The following is a 21,134-nucleotide window of genomic DNA, read 5'->3' as shown; positions in this document are numbered from 1 at the left end:
ATTTCCAGGAGACTGATGGGACTTCTGTGAGAAGGGGAAGTATGGTTCTTTCAATTCAATTGCTTCACCTACATCTTGGTTCTTTTGTGGTCTTTTGTCTATTGAAGTCATGTGCTTACTTCTACCTCCTACAAAAATATGAAGCAGATAGGATTCTTGCTAGATGAGCTTATAATGTAAAACTTAAAATCCACAACTGTAGAAAAAGGCAATGCCATTATATTTATTTATTTAAAACTTTTATAGGACATCCCTTATGCATGGCATCTCAGGATGGCTTACAAAGATTATAAAAAGAAACATGACTAGAAGATCACAATCCAGAAGTATATTTAGTTGATGATTATCAGCAAAGATTTAACACATCCTGTGAAAAGAAATCCAAATTTTATAAAGCATTAACAATAATTGCACATGGTTAGCCCTACATTACTTATTCCACTTCTATCATTCATTTTTTAAGTAACTTGTGTGAATGCCAAAGGAAAGAACAGGCAGAGGGAAGTTAAAGTTTTATAAGTATTTCAGATGAAGATAAAACTGGATATGAGCAAAGGAAACTTAGCCCAGGCGAGATAGAAGTGTTCCTGGCTGGCGGAGGGAAGGGGGGGAAACCACACACACACACACACACACACACACACACACACAACAAAGAGGCAACCAGGAGGCTGCCTGTTGGGGCTGCAAATTAGATTCCACTTGTAAAGTGCAGGCTGGCACTTGTCAGTGCTCTTTGACCCAGCATTATAACTAGAAGGCATGGTGTAGCTGAGGCTAGGAATGCTTTACACATATTTTCAGCTGGGGCACTAGCCACATGCTCTCTCTTGGAAAAGGCCGATGGCCATAATTTTATACGTAATGGTTACATCCAGATTAAATTACTGAATTTGCTCCATGTGGTAGTGCCTTTGAAAAGCATTTGGAAACTTTATTTGTTCAAAATACAATAACAAGACTGCTGGCAAAACCATAACAAACTAATACTATAATAACTCCACGGCTCCCAAACTCTTTGTAGGCTAAATTCACCATTTTGGTCCTGACTTTTAAATTCCTAAAATTTAGGCCTAGAAGGAGGAGGACTGAGAGTAGGCTAGAGCAAACTCATATGCCAAGTAAACTAAATCCTATCATCTTCAGTCTGCAAGTACCTATGGCTGTTCTCTATGGCTATGACATCTTTAAACAAGTTCTTATCAGGCTTACAGATAAGATAGAAAGGCCTATACCTGTTTAAAAGTATTGCTGAACAAACACCAGAAAGGCCAAAGCTTAACAACCTGTAGAATTTTATGCTTGGAACTATGAAAAATTCTTTTCTTTCATGCCACTGAAGATATGGAGAAATGATCACTACAAACAAACTAGATACCAGGTATGTTTTCCTGTGCATTATCTGAGAAACAGCAGGAAAGATGATATTAAACAGAAGGGACTGCTGACCTGTATCTGAACCGTGACCCCAGACGAATGAAACCTGATCGACTCGAACCTTTTTGGACAGGTCCACGGAGGCGGAAGAAGGCATGATGCTCAACTGCACATTTCCACAGGTGTTTGCAGGCCTTTGGGTGATCCAGCCTAAAGACAAAAGTGTGCTCCTGTTCTTTGCCCTTAAAAAGATGAACACCACGATGGTGTTGTGGAATAAAAGGATACAAATACTGACTTTACATCATCACTACAAACAATGCACTTCCAGAAGAAAAGGATTTTGCACTGAGTGTGCTAAAAGCCATTTAAAAGAGAAGTTCTACCAATAAGGTTTCTAAAACCCTGAAGAAATTATTTACAATTTTAAGAACAACATTCTCCTTAGTATATCACTGATGAAACAAATTCTTCCTATTTCCTTGGCAGACAATAAGCTGGGGAGATAAAATATAAATAACTGATCATCTATTCCTGTTCTTGCTATGATTAAATGTGCAAAAAGCAGTACAGTTATCAAGTTTGCTAAATGCCGGTCAGTGTAACACCAAACTTCTTTTAAAAACATTGGGTCACAACTAATCATGTGTTCAACTATATTGGTATGAGCAAGATATGCCATTTTCCTCACACCAGAGGAATAACTGCACATAATGTGTGCAATCTCAATATATTAAGCTTACCCACTCTACCTACCCTAAGGCTAAGATGACTCAAGCTGCAACAGAAAAGAACAAGACTTAAATGTGCTATCTTTGAAGATGTAGGTAAGTATCTTAAAGCCAACCTGCCACTATCAACTCACTTCAGTGTGGGAAGTTAATATGTTTACAGTTATAAAAATAAAAGCTATATACAAAATTAAAAAGTAAAGGAAGGAACAAAGGAAGAATTATGTTTTTAAACAACCCTTACATTAACTTACAAGAATTTTTCTTGTAGACAAGTATAGTCTAGCAGAACTCAATGGCTAATGTAATTAGAACAGAGAAGGCTGTTTTTCAAGATGTTTAGCCAAAGTATCTTTGCATTTAAGTAAGCATTACATTGTACTTCTATTTTGAAAGAGGCCCTTGCAGCACTTGTAGGTTTTGGCTATCTTCCTTAAGCTGATTTCCCACCAAATCAGAATGTATTCTTTATCACATTTAGAATGTACATCTCAGAAAACTCATTACCTCTATTTAACACATACATCTCAAGTATTGGCACAAATCCTACTCATGTGCATCCATTTGTAAATTATGGATCATTATCTAGATTACATATTTTGGATTCAAGTGAGGTTGCCCTATTTTTCTTTCAAACAAAAATTGTTGGTGTTTGGCTGGATCATCAGAGCATGGTAGGTCACCATTCACAATCATTTCCCCTAAGTACCTATTGGCAGCATACTGTCTTATAACCTATATCCCTCTACAGTAAAAGGAAAAGACTATACCTAGAAGTTGTTAAAAGGCAATTTTAGGAACACTGTATCTTGTCATACTGTGTTCTATTTTGCCTTCAGAGCTACTGATTAACTATTAAAGCTAAAGTCTAAAGCTAAAGTCTCTTTAGAAGCAGAATTTGAGACTTTACCTTTTGTCAGACAACTAGGAGGGAGTGAGGAATTACACTCAGTCAAAATAAACATTTGCTTGCTTGGTGTTATTCAAGAGCTCTGCTGCACTGTTATTTCTGAGGTGTACCTCTCAGCCCTTATTTATAGAATCTCAATTTTGCCCCAAAGCAAACACTTAGCATCAGGGCAAGAACTAAATAGGAACAACCCTACTAATATGCAAAGCCTGGGAATTCTGGAGCTTGCAAATGTTTATAGTTGTTTTGATTAAGAATGATTCAGTGACTGGGTAGTACAATAATCTTTCTCAGAGGGTTAGCCATGATGAGTTGTGCAAACCTGGACTAATTCCTGTAGGTTGGTTTGTTTATGGGCAACAAACCACACCAACAACCCACAGTTTGCTGCTGGATTTGTTGGAACCATGATGCCACCCCCCTCTCCCTACAATCTTCAATTTGATGGCAACTTCAGAGTGCCCCCATTGCATTCTGGAGGGTTTGTCACTGATTCACTGTCCTGTTGTAATTACTCTTTAGCACAAGAGATTTGTGCACGTTTTCAAACAATGTTTTAGCTGGACTTGCATGGGCCCAGAATGACAAGTCCTGCCTCGGCAATGCGCAAGTCCAGCAGGAACCTACTATGGGGATTGATCTAAAGAGGCTGCATTTTTCACTATGCTTTCTCTGAACAACTGCCAGAAGGTAAGCCTTCAACAGAAACCAAAGCTGCAAGTCATCTTTACTTGAAAAGGGGAGGCCAGTAGATCACCCCCTTTGCAGTGAAATTTTTTAGGGTTTTTTCTGGACCTGACACGTCAGCTTCCTTGCACCTGTCCACCCTTTCCCAAGATTCTAGGTATTTAGAAAAGTGAAAGTGTGAAAGTTTTACAAGCTTGGTATCCATTCTAGTTTCTTTTAAAGGGTTTTTTCCTGACAGAAATATCCATTTGTTTAAAAAGGGACAATCCTTCACATTTTTAGACACAGTAACTCTTACAGCTCCAAGAACTGTCCAACCAGATATGTCTGGAGTTGCAAGATTGTTCTCTGCAATAACATTCCCTTGGTTATTGTTCCTGAAAAATTTTAACATGACTGCTCCTTTGAAAATTATTCAAAGAAAGCCATCCAAGGTAATTTCAGAATTGACCAATACGAAGCCTTTCCTTTTAGAAGCAGTGAGAGACTATAGGCAGCATGCCCACATTAGGTGCTGCTGGGCATCCTGGGAGGGGTCACTTCATGGAGGCCCCACACGGGGATCAGTGTACCACACTTATGTGTACACAGTGTCGTCCTCTGAAATAGGTAAATATCCACATTCTAATGTCTCCCCCTCTCCCATGCCATCCATTTCCTAATTTCTGTAATCTCTGTTTTAACCTGTGTGTTGCCTGACCCCATGCCACTACAATCCTAGTTTGTCTTGTTGCATTCGGTTCGTCCACTGCCACAATCCCTAGCACACTTCCTGTTTCTTTCCTTGGTAGCCCTAATTTCTGCACCTCTGACACATACTCTATGTCTTGGTTTTTAAAATTAAGTTTAGTGTGACTGCTACCAGTCCACCATTAATTGTGCTAATCTAATCTCCTGTTCCTCAGATTTAACAATAGATCAAGACCAAAAAACCCATATCCAAAACCTACAAGAAAGCAGAAACACCCACAATTAATTCTTACAAGTGAGCACCTGTAATTTTAATGAATCCCTACAGTATTTTAAAAACCATGTTTCTAAGATTCTTATGTCAGAGAAGAGACTCCAAAGAAAAGCTTTTAACTTCCAAATTCTGAAGTTCCTATCATGCATCAAAATTACATATTTTTAAATTGTGTATATCTTTCATAAAGCTAATATTATTTGATTCAACTCTCGATTCTGTGCTAATAGCTCTCCTTGGCATAAATGTTAAGCATAACAACCCATGTTACACTTCATCTTTTGGCAAACAATTAATCACTATATCGAGTGTACCTGTGTTTTGGGATACCATGGCATCCAAGACATATAACACTGTTTAAGCCCTCTTTTCCATTGAAATCATATTTAATCATGGCTGGGTGATGCCTATATACACCTACTTCATCTTCTAGCACTACCCACTTCTCCAGCAACTAAGGATACTTAAAGGTGCATATGAAAATATATATTTCAGCTACTGACAAACTGTTATCATTTAAAACCCCATGTCATTCTGGTATCATTTCACTCTCTGGCACCTAGTCCACTGCAGTAAAGACTCCATTGTTATTCATTATTATGAAACCAAAGCAAACATTTAGGCATTGTTTCTTTTCAATAGAAGGCAAAGTGAACACAATTTTTTATCTACCTGTTCATCATCTTCAACCACCACAAGTGTTAACTTATTCTTTTTGAAGTCCAGTCTCGTGATTTTTGGCCTGTAAGGAAGCAAAAAACAAGGGAACAAAGTACCTTACTACAACTACTGCTAGTAAAAACAGATTTTGCAAAATAAAACCCTGTCTACCCCAACACCAAGCATTATCTTAGGTTGTACACTGAAACAGTATTTTAAATGTTACAAGCTTAACGTACAGGATGCTTTAAACTCGTGCTCTTCTTACTCTTGTATGATACTAGAACCACTACAATTATGTAATGGCTATGGAGTACCAAACCACTGACACTGCAGATGCCACTCCCTCCCCCTGCCCCCAAAATGTTTCACTGCATTTGGGGACAGTGTGGGGCTGCATGTGTTACTCACTCTGCTACAGAGATTCCAAAATAATTTTACATTATCCAGCTTACCAGAAAAACAATCCAATCTTGGTTTCTCCTTCAAACACAAGAACTCCTGTTGGTGTAAGTCCAAGGCTATAATCATTGCCATCTCTTGCCTAACAGAAATTGAAATTAGGTTAGAAAATTTCCATAGGTGTGACTGTATGCTACTGCAGATTAATTTAACTACTCATTTATTAAGATATTTCTGAAAAATTAAAGTCACAGATATATTAATAAGCATGCTACTCAATAAACACCCTATTCTGGTTTGTAAAAATGTCTGCAAAAAACATTGAAATGCTTTGTTTTTCTATGTTTAACCTTTATGCTTTAACTAATGCAACTTTTACTGTTACTTATTAATACGATCCTGGCTTCTCTAAGCACTTCATAAAGCTATGTTGACAGAATATTAAGTTTTAAAAACAAACGTGATGATATAAAACATTTTACTTATGTTGTTCTTCAAGCTTTGTAATAGGTGCATCACTGAAAACTGTTTACATTATGCTTACCAGCTTGGTTATAAACACACTAGTTGAAAGAAAGATCTTGCCAATTCTTTTTCAATTTTCTCTTTAAGTTATAGAACATTAAGTGTGTTCTTTACAGCATTCTAACTCAACATCTTGTCTTTATTCTGAATATATTTAAATTTAAGGATTAGGAACTCAAGTACATGTAGGTATAAATTCATTGTGACTGGAACAGCACCCAAGTATGCAAGAAATAGATCAGGTCATGGCCAATCATCATGTCCATCAGATTTGTCTATTATAGAAAAGTTTCTCTAGGCAAGCTTTACAGTTTAGTAGAAGCAGCTTAAAAAGAAGTAGATCTTACCCATTTTTACTGGGAACATAGACTGCAGTTTACTTAAACAGACTATTATTTATTTCTTATTTATTCAGTTTATAGCCCATTTTCTTCTTACAACTCAAAGCTGCTTACGTCATTCTCCTCCTCCTGCTCTATCCCCACAACAACAGCCCTGTGAAGTAGGCTGGGCTGAGAGTCTGTGACTGGCTTAAAGTCACCCAGATGGCTCCATGGCTGAGCAGGATTAGAAACCAGGTTGCCTGAGTCCCAGGTCCTGCGCTCCTGATACTCCACACTGGCTATCATTCTCTTTCCCTTGCATGTTTATGTTTATGCAATACTAAGCATGCCATCACACTATATAATCAAGTTTACCTTGACTATATGCATGTCTACTCCATACATTTCCAGCCATTTTGCTTTGTTCAAATAATTTGTTTCTGCCTGAGCAGGTGTTTGGCCCCTGAAAATAATTTGTTACAAGAAACAGACAATTAAAATAAACATGCCTCAAGAGGAAAATGAAGTTTTAGAAAAAGCACAAAGAAGGAGAAGCTATCAAACAGTGCTGGTCTACAATAAATTTTAATTTTGGCCCATTGTCATATCTGCATTTCTGGTCTTGAAATGCCAAGTTTGGTAAAATATTGTACTGCATACTCAAGTTGTGCAACCTTACGCAGTTTTACTGAGAACCTCAAGAGGTGCTGTGGCTGCAGAATGAACAGAAACCAAACTCATTTAGATGGCATCCCTTGCTCCCAGCTATGATGGGGCTTGCTGTGATTGCTTTAGAGTGAAAGGCAACCTATTCTTGCTCAAAGGGTAGTCTCCTCTTCATCAAACCTTCAAGCGGGGGGGGGGGGGGGGGACAACCATTCCAACTGAAGTATTTTGTTGGCTCAGCTTCCAGACTCCCTATCAGTTTCTGGAGTCCATTCCAAGACAACTGGTGAAACCTGCACTGAAAACCAAGCATCAGTGGCAGTAAAAGCTTATCGTTTCAACAATGACCTAGTCATAACAATCTCTACTGTTGTTTAACTGCTCATTGCAATAAAGTAACTTATGAACCTGGCAGGTAGCAACAGGACAAAGATGGTGTACTATATTCTAGTTCACCCCAACAAAAATTGGAATATACTTGTGGGGACAGTTCTATCACTATTGGCACCCTATTGAGTAAGTGAATGTCTACAAAGAGAAATGGAGACAAGCAAATGTTGAATGCTATAATTCAGGAATTCGTTACCTGTATTCTTTCCACTTATCAAAAATAGCCAGTTCCATCTCTTCAGTTTGGTTGGGCACAAATCTGAATTCTGACACGATGTCAGGGACATGCTCAGCAGGGTCATAGTCACCAAGTTCAGCTGCAAAATTAAGGAACAGTTGGAGAAAATTGCAGTAAAACCAGATTTTCTAATTAGCCAAGCGGAACCTGCAAGTGCCTAAAATGTTTCATTAAATCCTTCTTCAAATGTTCAAAGTATTTGCAACCTTTTATGAACTTGCACTGTTTCAAACATGCTAAAATTGAGAGTTGATGGTTTTGAGAAAAATATGTTACAAGCTGCATCGTACCATATGTACTTTTTCAAGTGAACAGATTTTGAGTTATTTCTAATTTATTATTAGATGGTTTATTTGAAACACGAAGGAAAGCCTTCTTAAAACAAAGCGGGATAGCCAGTGACATACTGACTTGTGGTTCCTTGAAGCTGCAATTATTGGGCTCAGACTCTGGAAACAGTTGCAACCTTCTTTAATGATTCAGATCCATGCACAGAGCCAGCTCTAGGACTGAGGAGCACTTAGGCAAAGTGCTTTTTGGTTGGCCAGCAGTTTATACTGGTGGATCTTCCCCACTTTATCTAGTGCCAGTTACCTCTTGCATGACTGGGTCTGCAAGTGCCCACTTCTGTAATATCATCTGAGGATATTATGGGAATAATGTAAGGTGCTAAAGCCAGACAAGCCTCAAAGTAGAGCACAGGACAGATGTTAGGGGTGGGGCCCCTGAGAGGTAACCAAGAATGCTGGATGCTTACTCCAGACCTCTTTGCATTTGACTGCAACCAGCAACTCCAAAAAACACCACTTTACCAAGTAACATGATTCATTTTCTAGTGAGGATTCCCTGAATGTCTGTGGTTTTTCTCATATGTTATAGGAAACCAAGAAAAAAAGAAAAGCCATGCTGGATCAGGTCAAAGGTCCATCTAGTCCAGAACTTTGTACACACAGTGGCAAACCAGCTGCTCACAGGATCCCCCAAGCAGGATGGGTGCAGGACCTCCTCCTACCCAAGCTCCTCAGCATCTGGTGTATGTAGGCATGTCACCTCTGGGTAAAGGAGGTAGCACGTAGCAAGGTTAGTAGCCGCTGATAGCCTCCCTCCTCCACAAATCTGTCCAATTCTTTTTAAAGCCCTTTAAATGGTGGTCACCACCATCTCCTTTGGCAGCAAATTCCATAGTTTACTTGGCTATTACATTTTTGCATCTTATTTTAAGCAGGTATGCAGCACTGACTGAAACCCAAGCAACTTCAGTTTTCTGCAACCTATTACTTTCCTACCACTTCAGAACATCTCCTAGCTTCTCAAGGTTTCTTACACCCACCAAAATGGTCAGTTGATGCTGTGATCTTGAACTGAAAAGATGCATATAATCAGTAGCTTCAGAAAACTGAATGGATTTCAACTGTGGAATTACAAGGTTAAATTACCTGTCCAACATTGTAAACAAACCCATACCTTCTCTAATTATGTTATTATCTAACTCATATTAAGAGACCTTTAATAGGAACAAAAGTACAACATCAAAGCAAATGGATGCTACCATCCCAGCAAGCAAATGGCTTTATATATTTATTGGAAAAAAAATCAGAAGTTTTGGACAGTCTATCTTCATACTGGATATCCTCAGTGTCTCCTCCCCTATCTAAAGAGGAAGTTACAGAAAACTCAAGAAACAAAATCCTTATGTTCCCTATTTTCTGACCTATATGCATAAAAATATGCTACAATTATTTATAATATTTGCCAATCACAGTACTTTATAGTAAGAAAAATGTATCCACTGTGAAGGGTAACTCATAATAGAGGAGTTATTTTCCAAAATTCTCTTTCCCAAAGGATATATATAAATGTTAAAAGCAACCTTTGATACATGACTAACAGACCTTTAACACAGTTTATTCTTTGGCAGTTTTGAGTATCCAGTTACAGGCTTGTTATCTACACTGAGAACTATCTAAACAACAGAATACCAGCAACTCTAATATCACCAAAGGATGTCTTCCTAAGCATACTGACTTGGAAGTTCCATTAAATGTTGTAGGCTCATTGTTTCTAAATAAACAGGTTTTAAAGTCTTAAAATGGGCTCTGATTATACAAAAATAATGCACTGGAATTCAATTACTCATCTGAAAATAAATTAGCATTTTTTCTGAAATAAAAGACAGAGCAAAACAAAAAAGAACCCTATCCTAACTTTGCACAGAGTATTCTTGTATATATAAAGTGTTTGAAAATTTAGTGCAAGGTGAATCAAGAAAGCAACTTTAAGACCTATGACAAACAATCTACAATACAGCTCAAAGTTGACAGATCTTTCAGGAAAGACAATTGAAAGCAGGCAGTGCCAGATTCTGATTCAGAGCCAACTGTTATATAATTCACATAGTATAACAATCAACAAGTCATAATTTGGAGTTCACTGAATTTTTCCAAACAAACCCAAGGTTCTGAACCATCTGCTAGAAACAGTTATTTCACTTAAAAGGTTTGGTCTTCCCATTACCTATGCCTGCATAAGGACTCGTCCACACCCCAGGATTCCACTCATACTTCCCAATCATGCTGGAGCGTAAAGTAGCAGGCAAGCCAAGATCCTGGTGATAAACCTTACAGTATTGAGCCCTACTAGCTTTATAATCCTTTGTATGAGGTGAACTGAAATAGATCTTTCAGGTACAAAAGCATCACCAGCCAGAACTAGCTCCCATACTGAAATCCATCTGAATTGTAGGCAATGTTAAGACCAAGCATCCAAATGTAGTTTGCTATAAGAAACCCATCATGCAGTTCAACAACACAATGTCAATTTATTCCAGGCAACTCACCCTGTAACATGTAAGCTGCTAACTGCACTGCTGTTTCAAAGGGACATTCCAACCTGAAAATGAAGAGGAAAAGTGAGGCAACTGTTTACAGCAGTGTCTAGGAAATAATTATAGATCAAGGACTCAATAAAGGATGGAAGATAGGGATGGGTTTTTGGCAAACTTAAACATACATGTGTTTAAGGCATCATATTTAACCTAAAGTACTTTGATTTTCATAAATCTATTGTCTTCCATATACTTCACAAGCTCTTATTAAAGGATAAACAACACACCTGTGTAAAACAATCCAGACTAAGCCACATTCATAGTTATGCTCCTGACATACAAAGCCCCAAACAACTCAGATCACCTGCCCTGTATGTACATCAAGCTGGCCTTTAAGTAATAAAATCTTCTAAGGACATGCTTGTTCTGTGTGCTCTCTCATTAGCAAGACCAACCCTTTGGACCACCATCCCCCATGCAGTGTAAAAGATAGAAACATAGAAACGGAGAGAGTCAGAAGGGGCCTCCTGGGCTAGTGTAACTCCCAGCTCTAGCTGGCTCTGCTCATGACATGCCTACCATGTGCAAAATGCGGTATGTTTTAAACAACTCCTGAAAGCACACTTGTTTGCGTAGGTTTCCTCTGGTTTGTAATTAACTGTTTCACTGCTTCATTTTATTATTTTTGTATTACTTTTATTGCTAATGTGGCTGAAATTGTTTTTAATAGCATGTTTTAAGCTATGGGTATAATACTGCATATGTTAATCTATGATTTTAATACTGCTATAGGTAAATCACTTAGCAATATTACAATAAAGGGTATATAAGTATTAATCATAATGAAATAAATTTTAAAATGTTTACTGCTAACAGTAAACATACCTACTGCTCTGTGAGTAACTATGATTAGTAACTAATGATTATCAATAGTACTTACTTCCCACTGAGAATGTCCTGTTTTAGCTGAAGAACAAATAAATACCTATTTTGGAAAAGAAAAGCAAGAACAAAGTTCAAGTGAAGAATTTCAGCACTGGAGAGTACACTGCCATGGGTAAAAACTGATAGCATGATGCTGAACATATATAGGATAAAATAATGCACTGTGATCTCCCTGTTGAACCTTGGAAACAAGGATACAATTCTAATTAAGGACTGCTACTTTCCTAGTTGGTTTTTCTCACAAGGCAGTAATATACACAGGAAGCAGAGAGAAGGATGGATTTTGAAACAAGCCTGCAAACTTTACTACTGGGTGCCCAATATTTCCTCCAAAATGTTATACTAATTGACATAATTAAGATTACTAATCTTTAACTGACCTATGAAAGATTACCTCCCAGACCATCTTTGTCTTTCAGGTATGTTCCACTGAAACACAACCACTCATGCTTATAATGCTCATGTTCAGATTAGTTTGACAGAAATCAGTCACAGATTCTATAAACTCTTATACATTATTTAGCTCTCCTGTTTGGATCACTGTATACAGCATACCTTGTGAGTTCTTCACGTAGGTTGTTTGGCTCTGACGAGTAAAATTTTACACGAAGATGCAGACAGTATGGTGGGCCAACTACAAAAGAATATGTTGGGTTACTGACAGCAAGAATAACATTTTGTAAATGCTTTCATTAGCTGTTGGGTTAAATATGAGGTGCTCTTAGGTAGGATTTTGAGGAGAAAAAGAATGTATCAGAGATAAAACCTACCACCAAAAAGGGAATGGTAAAAGAGATAAAAGTAGTTTCACATATTACAAGCCATCTCAGTCACATCACATTAAGTTGAGTAGTCTTGCCAAGAACAGATAAATCTAGGTTAATCCCAATATTACAAAGCTCTATTCCATGAAACGAGAAATCCACAGACCTTGGCTGTTCATAGCCTTTTGGGGAGCACCTGCTATCAACATTTTTGTCTGCACAGATTCTACAGAAAACAGCCACATTTGGGGGCATGATATTTTCTCAGAATGTAGCATTCTGTGGAGCTAGCCAATCTGTTAGATGGAGTAATTTTTTAAAAAAGATTCATACCCTAACAGGGGTATGTATAGGATATGCCAAGGGTATCAGACTGCTGAAGCATGACAAATATGTCTACCTGCACTAGAAAGCCTTCTCCTTATACTAACTTTCTCTCTCCCTGGTTTTCTGTTCTTGGATAATTCTTCATGCCCCCAGGCTGTCCTGCAATTGTTCAATACAAGGCAGTTTTGCATTTAGCCAGCCTACCACCTACCACCAAATGCATTACTTCAATTCTCCTCAGAAGAGGACGCCAAAGCTTTGACAGCAAAGAGTAAGAGAGGGAAAACACATAATCCTGAAGCAGGCTGCATGTATTTTATCTTCGCAATCTCTGCTGACCTCCTTTCCCAAGAAGACAGTCACAACATTCCTTTGTGGCTGATCCACACCTCATTCCCTTCTGATGAGAAAAATCCAAGACCAGGAAATTATTTATGCTCTGATTCAACATCCATTAAAGACACTTGATAAACCAGATATTCAGAGTTTCTGGTTCATTTTGTACTTTCTTATTAGAAAGAGTTCCTTTAAATACAAAAAGCCTGAAATCACAATAGGCCAGTCACAGCAATCACAACAGGTCAGGGACATGAAGACTGAAATATATTCTACCCAATTCCTATTTAAGCACAATAGTCAAGGAAAAGAAGGGATATGGGAAGTTGAAAGGTGCTACTCAATATATAAATGAACACTTTAAAAAAGTTCTTTTGCCATATAATGAATCAACTTCAAGCACCTCATGATCAATTAGTTAAGAAAAAGGCGGCTTATAAATCAAATAAATAAATAAAACAATGTGACATATGTCAAAAGGAGTTATAATACTAATTTCTGTGTTACCTTATTTTTCTCCGAATATTGTTTCATTTTATCCAAGTATGTTTTGAAAAAGCATATTTTTCACAAACAAAAACCTATACAGTGGTACCTCAGCTCACAAACGCCTTGGTTCACGACCAAATTGGGTCGCAAACAAAAATTTCATGAAAATTTTGACATGGGTCGTGAACTCCACACTTGGTGGTGACCAAGATCCCAGCCAACTCCCCCCCCACACAAATGGGGAGATGGCCATGATCGCAGTTGCGTTCATGCAGGGAAGACGTGCGTGATCACAGGCACGCTCCTGCAGGAAAGATAGGCGCAATCTTGGCCATCTCCCCCTCCAACCAGCGTGATTGCGGCTATCTCTCCCTCCCCCAGCGCGCCCCGTTCACACCCGGCTCTCTCTCCCCCAGCATGTCCACGATTGCGCCTGTCTCTCCCCTCCCCCCAGCGCGCCAGGATGACAGGCGCGTGCAGGGATGACGGGCACGATCTTGGTCGTGCTGCGGGGGGGTGGCGGGAAGATGGCCGCATTTGTGCTCCGGGTGGGGAGGGGGAGATGGTCTCGATCTTTGTTGTTCTTTGTCACTTTGCTTCACTTTTTTCTGATTTAAAAAAAAAATGGTTACAGAACAGATTAACCTTATTAATATTGAACCTTATGGGGAAATTTAACTTGGCTCATGACCAATTTGGGTCATGACCAGAGTCCTGGAACGGATTAAGTTCGTGAACCAAGGTACCACTGTACTTCACTGAAAAGTAATCAGTAAGAAATATAATCAACTCACTTTTAACTTGTTTTTTAATACTCTTTGTGTTGTCCAACCAGTGCTAGAAGAAGAAGAATCAACTGATTATAAACAGTATTACTTCAACACAAGAAAAATGTTTTATGAGGGACAGACAACTAAAAATAGTAACCTAAAACAAAGTAAAAGTATAATAAACTGTCAAACAAGGTCAAAAGCAAAATCAGGTTCTATTCTAAATTCTTTATAGGTTAAACATCCATGGTATAAAAGCAGGTTGCTTACCTGTAACTGATGTTTGTTGAGTGGCCATCTGTGCAGTCACACTTATGGGTGCTGTGCCTGTGCAGTGCCTTTGGCCAGAAGATTACAAGCTAATGGTTTTTGGCGGGAAAGCTCCGCTCCCCCTCCCCCACAGCCTATAAAGAGTGGAGCGTCCGCCATTTTGTTCAGTCTTTGAAGACCGAACGGATGCCCCCACGTGAGAAAAATTAGTTCTACTGTCAACTAGATTGGTACCAAGAAATAATGGAAATGTTCGGTACTGACGAAAAAGTCCACTCACCGACACCGAGCGGGGCCGGAGGGTGGGTTGTGTGACTGCACAGTTGGCCACTCGAAGAACATCAGTTACAGGTAAGCAACCTGCTTTTCTTCGTCATGGCCTCTGTGCATCACACATATGGGTAGATTAACAAGTTTACCATAATGGAGGAGGGGAGGTGTCCTCAATGAAGAACAGATGAAAGAACGGCTCTGCCGAAGGAGCAATCTTGTCGAGCCCCAACATCTAAACAATAATGTTTGGCGAAAGTGCAAGGGTTTGCCCAAGTAGCAGCCCGACATACATCGTCAATCGGTACTCCTGATGCGAAGGCAGAAGAGGTAGCAACAGCCCTAGTCGAATGGCTTTGAGGAGCTGTGGGTAAGTCAATCTTAGCCAGTTGGTAAGACAAAGTGATGCTATGGACTAACCACTTAGAAAGCCTCTGAGGAGTGACAGGGGTGCCTTGATCTCTGGTAGCATATTTAACGAAAAGTCTATTTGAGCGCCGAATAGATTCCGTCCTAGATCTGTAGAAGGCTAAACAGCGCCGAACGTCAAGTGAGTGCAATGATCTCTCTAGCGGAGTCGACGGAGATGGAAAGAAGGCAGGCAAATTGATATCTTGTCCCATATGAAAGGGAGTGGACACCTTAGGGAGAAAAGATGGATCGAGCCACAGGACGACCTTTTCTCTATGAAAGTTGAGGTAAGGTGGGTCTACGCGGAGAGCGCAGAACTCATTGGCCCTTCGGGCCAAGGTAATCGCCACTAGAAACGCTGTCTTCCACGAAACAAGACATAATTTGACTGTTGCTAATGGTTTGAAAGGAGCTCTTGTAAGCGCTTGCAAAACAACAGAGAGACTCCAGGTAGGCATTACTGGCCTGATCAGTGGATTCAGATTATAAAGCCCCTTCAGAAACCTCTTAATAGTAGGTTGAGAAAAGATGGACGATCTGTCCAGCATGCCACAATGATAGGAGATTGCCACCGTATACACTTTAATCAAAAATGGTTTCAGTCCAGAGTGGTGTAGTTCTAAGAGGAACTGAAGAATTTGGCGTATCGATGATGTAAGTGGAGAGAACGAACGAAACTTGGCAAAGGTGGGAAAATCGTCTCCATTTAGCCAGGAATCCAAGATGTGTTGAATGTCCAGAAGAAAGGTTGTCGGATTCGGTGGAACAATCGTCAGATCCAACAGTGCTGGTTGAGCGAAAGAGGAAGCAGCGCCGACCCCAGCGGATTCGAAGGTTCTGAAAGCAGTGCATTCGAGGGCAGGATTTGAACCACTTGAAGTTGCCATCGGTACAGATGTAGCAAAATTAACTATCGGATTCGCCATGCTGTTAGTTTCAACGACAGTATATCTGGATGGCGAAGCGCACCGTCCTGCTGGGTTATGAGGTACGGAAGCAGTGGAAGATAAAGGTATTCCCTGTGAGAGATGTCGAGCAGTGTGGCAAACCAAGGTTGGTGTGGCCACCAAGGGGTAATCAGTATCCCTGTGGCCCAATCGTATACAATCTTCGCCATGACTCTCATCACAAGAGGAATCGGCGGGAAGGCGTAAAAATTCAGGTTGTTCCATGGGATCATGAAGGCGTCCCCCAGGGATTCGCACCTGATTCCCACTCTCGAACAGAAAGTCTCGCACACCTTGTTCTGTTGGGTGGCGAACAAGTCCACGTTGGGAAACCCCCAGCGAAGAAAAAGATTGTCGTGTGTCTGAGGATCTAGTTCGCATTCGTGGGAGGTGAACATGCGCCTGCCGAGAAGGTCCGCTTCCACATTGTCCGTTCTGGCCAAATGGACTGCCATTAGTGTAATGTCTCTCGAAATGCACCAGTCCCAGATCTGCATAGAAAGTCTGGCCAGGGTCGGAGATTTCGTCCCACCTTGTTTGTTCAGATGAAAGACGGTGGCTATGTTGTCTAACGTTATCTGAATGATTCAATGTTGAAGAACATCCTCGAAAGAGCACAGGGCTTTGAATACCGCCAACAGCTCCAGGAACTTGATATGATTCGTGGATTCTTGATGAGTCCATGTGCCCTGGGTATATAGGCTGGAGCATACTGCTCCCCACCCCAGAAGAGACACGTCGGTACCGACGGTTATCGATGGACATCGGGGCCTGAAGGGGATCCCAACAGACAAATTGGCCAGGACCGACCACCATAGTAGAGAGTGGAGCTCCGAGGATGGAACTCGGAGCAAGTTCGACGGTGGATCTCTCTGTGGATGGAATACTTTGTTGAGAAATAGCTGCAAAGGACGAAGTCGAAGTCTGGCGTGTGGTACCACAGCAATGGAGGAAGCCATATGGCATAGAAGCCTCTGGATGGACTTCACTGGAACCGTCCCATCGCATTCGATTTATTTTATTTATTTATTTAGGAGACTTCTATGCCGCCCCATTCGCCAAAGCCTCGGGGCGGCTCACAACCATAAATAAACTTCAAAATAGAATAATATAAATTAACAATATAAATTAAGTCGCCCTGGCCAAAGAATAAAATGAATAAATAATATTAACAATTAAAATAACATTTGAATAAAAAGGTCTTCGCCTGGCGCCGAAAAACAAATAATGACAGTGCCAGGTGGATCTCTCTGGGGAGAGATGGATGTGGCGAGCGAGAGTCAGTTGTCTGTCCTGAGGGAGGAAGGCCTTTTCCAACGTCGAATCCAAGTGGGCTCCGATGAATGTAAGCTTCTGTACTGGAAGAAGATTTCTCAGTATTAATGCAGAGGCCCAGATTGTCCAATAAGGCACAGGTAATATGGATGAAAGTGAGGAGTGCTTCCCTAGACCTGGAGACCAGGAGCCAGTCATCAAGGTAAGGATAAACTTGTATGCCCTGGAGGCATAGGAAAGTGCAGACAGGGGCCATGCATTTAGTGAACACTCTCGGAGCGGTGGCCAAACCGAAGGGTAGAACCGTAAATTCGTATAAATCGGAAGCAACAGCAAAGCAAAGCAAACGCCTATAATTGGGATGGATCACAATATGGAAATAGGCGTCCTTCAAGTCCAATGAGGCGAACCAATCCTCTTTCCTTAGCAGCGGCAAAATATTTTGGAGGGTGGTCATTCGAAACTTTTTCATCACGATGAATCGATTCAGATTACGCAAGTCCAAAATTGGATGTAGGCCACCATCCCGCTTGGGGACCATAAAGTATCTGGAGTAGACTCCGTGAAGTCCGTCATGTTGAGTTATTTGACGAATTGCTCCTTTATGAAGAAGTTGTTGTATTTCATCGAGCAGTACCGGTGAGTATGATGTAAACCGGATCGGACTTGATGGAGGAACGATGTCGAATTCTATCCAATAGCTGTGCTGTATGATGGACAATACCCACCGGTCAGATGTAATGGACTCCCAAATGGGGAGTTGGCGTCGCAGCCGGTTCCCAGATGAGAGGGGGGTGGGTATGGGAAAGGTTAGAGAAATGGTTCGCCTGTCCCGTCAACGCTGCCTCCTATCGTCATATCGGCGGCGGCCCTGTTGGTAGTGTTGTTGGGGCTGTTGTCGGCGGCGTTGTTGCTGCTGCTGCCTGTGCTGAGGCTGTTGCCTGGATTGGTAAGGCTGTCTATAGGGCGGATGGGTCCATGCCCACTTACGCCTTGGTTGCGACTGGAGTTCCATCCATTGGGCTGTCATGCGGGATTCATGGAGTTTTTTGAGTTTATGATCTGTCTTGGAATGGAAAAGCCCGGACCCGTCAAAGGGCATTTCCTCAATTCGGCGCTTAGTCTCTTCCGGAAAGTTGGCACTCCTCAGCCACGCATGCCTGCGGAGAGAGACAGAACTGACCAAGGCTCTTGAGTTGGTGTCCACATGGTGCCTGGCTGTGTACAACTGCTGAACGGCAACCTGCATCGCCTCCTTTATTAGCACCTTGGCCAGGTCACCCTGGTGGTCCGGGAGGGCCGAGACGACGTTGTGGAAGTGTTGCATTATAAAGTACTGGTACCTTGCCAACGTCGCCTCGTAGTTTGAAATATGCAGCCCCAGGCCTGAACCTGCGTAGACTCTCCTGGCCAGGGAGTCGATCTTACGGCCCTCCTTATCCAGCAGAGCGGTGTGGCCTCTTGCCTCTCTACCCTGGGAGGACTCCACCACGACAGAGTTCGGCTTGGGGTGGTGGAGGAGGAATGGGATGTCCTCCTCCCAAACCTGGTACATGGATTCGTACCTCCGCGATGTGGGTTGAGGGTGAGAAGGCAAGTCCCAGGGTTGTGTCATCGCCTGCCGTAGGGTGGTGATCAAAGGCAGGACGATCGAGGTGGACTGCTCCCCGCGGACGACATCATAAAATTTGTCCGTCGAAGGTCCTGGACACTGCACAGCGTTGATATCCAGGGACTGGACAAGCCGGGACATCAGCTCCGTGAAGGAGACATGGGACTCGTCCAGTGACGCAGGGCCCTGGGAGGTCACAGCGACGTCGGGAGAGGTGGAATCGATGTCCGAGTCATCAGAGTCCGCGCCGTAATACAGCGGAGCCGAAGAAGAGGACTCCACCGGTGAGACGGACCGGCTACTTTCATCCCAAAGAATCGGGGATGCGTGCCTCGGATCCAAAGACAGCAGGCGGTCGCGGGAGGGTGGTGGGGGCCAATCCCTCGGTGCGGGATAGTACCCAGTAGAGTATGGCTTGCCCCAGGATGGACAGTAGGAGCAATGCCATCCCTCAGATCGCTGATCCCTCGAGCGGCTCCTGCGGGCCCTAGGCGGGGATATGACCACATCCGCCTCCATCGTGGCCATGGGCATAGGCGTGGGTGACCTAGCCCTGGGGGGAGAGTCTTGAATTCCCCATCAGAAATCGACCCCCTCTGAAGAGTTGGCAGCGGCTCAGTGGGAAGGTCAGCCACACGTCGAGGGGACCCCTGGTGGTAACCCTCATAGCTGCCTGGAGTACTGGCTCGGGTGGAGTCAGTACAGTAGCTGCCGCCGGTACCGAGGCGGCCATCGAACCTGAGTCACGGTGCCGTGGGCGCTCCAGGTCCTTCAACTTCTGAGTCGGTTTCGGAGGCTTCTCCTTCCTGACCTTCTTTGCTGATTTATTGATATCAGCATGTTTACGCTTCTCATGCTTCTTCTTCAGAGAAGCGGGTGGAGCCCTCATGGTAGACACTCCTTCATCCAAAGGGCGTGAGGGTGGGACCACCGTGGTAGGGCCAGGCTTCGGAGCAACGACGGTGGGTCAGACTGCATGAGAGCTCGATCCCACAGGAGCCTCCGGAGGCGGTTCTCACGATTTTTCCTGGCCTGCTTAGAGAAGGCCAGGCAGTGAGAGCACTTGTCGGTCCTATGCCCCTCTCCAAGCAGAGGAGGCATAGGTCATGCGGGTCAGATGGAGACATCTTCGACCCACATTCCGCGCATTGGCGAAAAGCCGCTCGCTGCGCCATCACAAGAAATGGGAAAAAAGAAGACAGTGCAGAAGGTAAGAATATATTTTTGGGGTTTTTTTTTTTTTTTTAGAAGACCGAAAGGAAGGTAGAACGATAGAACTACAGAACTAACAAGAACTATAGAGACAACGAGAACTAACAGGGATATAATAACTGGGAAAACAATAGAGAAGTACTATACGAGTAACTGTCAGAGCGATAGTCGAAAGCGGCACGAGGTACAGTGAACTGTGGTCGCAAAGACTGAACAAAATGGCGGATGCTCCACTCTTTATAGGCTGTGGGGGAGGGGGAGCGGAGCTTTCCCGCCAAAAACGGTTAGCTTGTAATCTTCCAGCCAAAGGCACTGCGCAGGCGCAGCACTCGTATGTGTGATGCACAGAGGCCACGACAAAGAATGTTATTTCTAATTAACAAATATATAGAGAAGTGTGTCCAGTTAAATGAAAAGCCTATACAGAGAAGACTGAAAAAAACAATTCAGATATGAGCCCATATAGCATAGCAATTAATTACTGGGTTGGACTTATGAGGTTCAGCTTAGTCTTCACTCAGCCATGACACTCACTAGGTGATTTTGGGCTAGTCACTCTCTCAGTCTAACAACACAGCAGTGTTGTTTTAAAGCCGCCCCGAGGCTTCGGCGAATCGGGCGGCATAAAAATGTTTTAATAAATAAATAAAATAAATAAAGATAAAAATGGAGAGGAGCAGAAAGATTATACAAGCCACCTTGGTTTTCTTTCAGGAAAAATGGTGGGTCCCTGTATTAAAATGGTATAAAAACAAAACAGCAGAGAACCCGTCCCCTCAGAATTAAGACAGGCCAGTGAAACTTTTTAC

The 21,134-nt window shown here is 41.9% G+C and overlaps 1 protein-coding gene across 10 annotated transcripts in view; it reads right to left on the bottom strand.

The window, feature by feature from the left end:
• EPB41L5 (erythrocyte membrane protein band 4.1 like 5) overlaps positions 1 to 21,134 on the bottom strand; it is an 86,947-nt gene that overhangs the window by 41,186 nt on the left and 24,627 nt on the right. For 9 of the 10 annotated variants that reach the window (XR_006415492.1, XR_006415493.1, XM_044437972.1 and 6 more), the window contains exons 4-12: positions 14,353 to 14,395; positions 12,198 to 12,276; positions 11,638 to 11,682; positions 10,710 to 10,762; positions 7,832 to 7,952; positions 6,955 to 7,042; positions 5,785 to 5,873; positions 5,342 to 5,411; positions 1,450 to 1,619 (exon numbers count right to left, since the gene is read on the bottom strand). Coding sequence is in view for 8 of the 10 variants with exons in the window: in XM_044437972.1 (XP_044293907.1) it covers positions 1,450 to 1,619; positions 5,342 to 5,411; positions 5,785 to 5,873; positions 6,955 to 7,042; positions 7,832 to 7,952; positions 10,710 to 10,762; positions 11,638 to 11,682; positions 12,198 to 12,276; positions 14,353 to 14,395 (758 nt within the window). In the remaining 2 variants the exon portion in view is untranslated. Of the gene's footprint in view, positions 1 to 1,449; positions 1,620 to 5,341; positions 5,412 to 5,784; positions 5,874 to 6,954; positions 7,043 to 7,831; positions 7,953 to 10,709; positions 10,763 to 11,637; positions 11,683 to 12,197; positions 12,277 to 14,352; positions 14,396 to 21,134 lie in introns of those variants that run through there. The other variant, XM_044437978.1, reaches the window with a different exon arrangement.

This window comes from Varanus komodoensis, unplaced genomic scaffold (assembly GCF_004798865.1).
Source record: "Varanus komodoensis strain SLA01 unplaced genomic scaffold, ASM479886v1 scaffold32, whole genome shotgun sequence".
Taxonomy (NCBI): Eukaryota; Metazoa; Chordata; class Lepidosauria; order Squamata; family Varanidae; genus Varanus; species Varanus komodoensis.
This window is presented reverse-complemented; position numbering and strand designations above follow the sequence as displayed.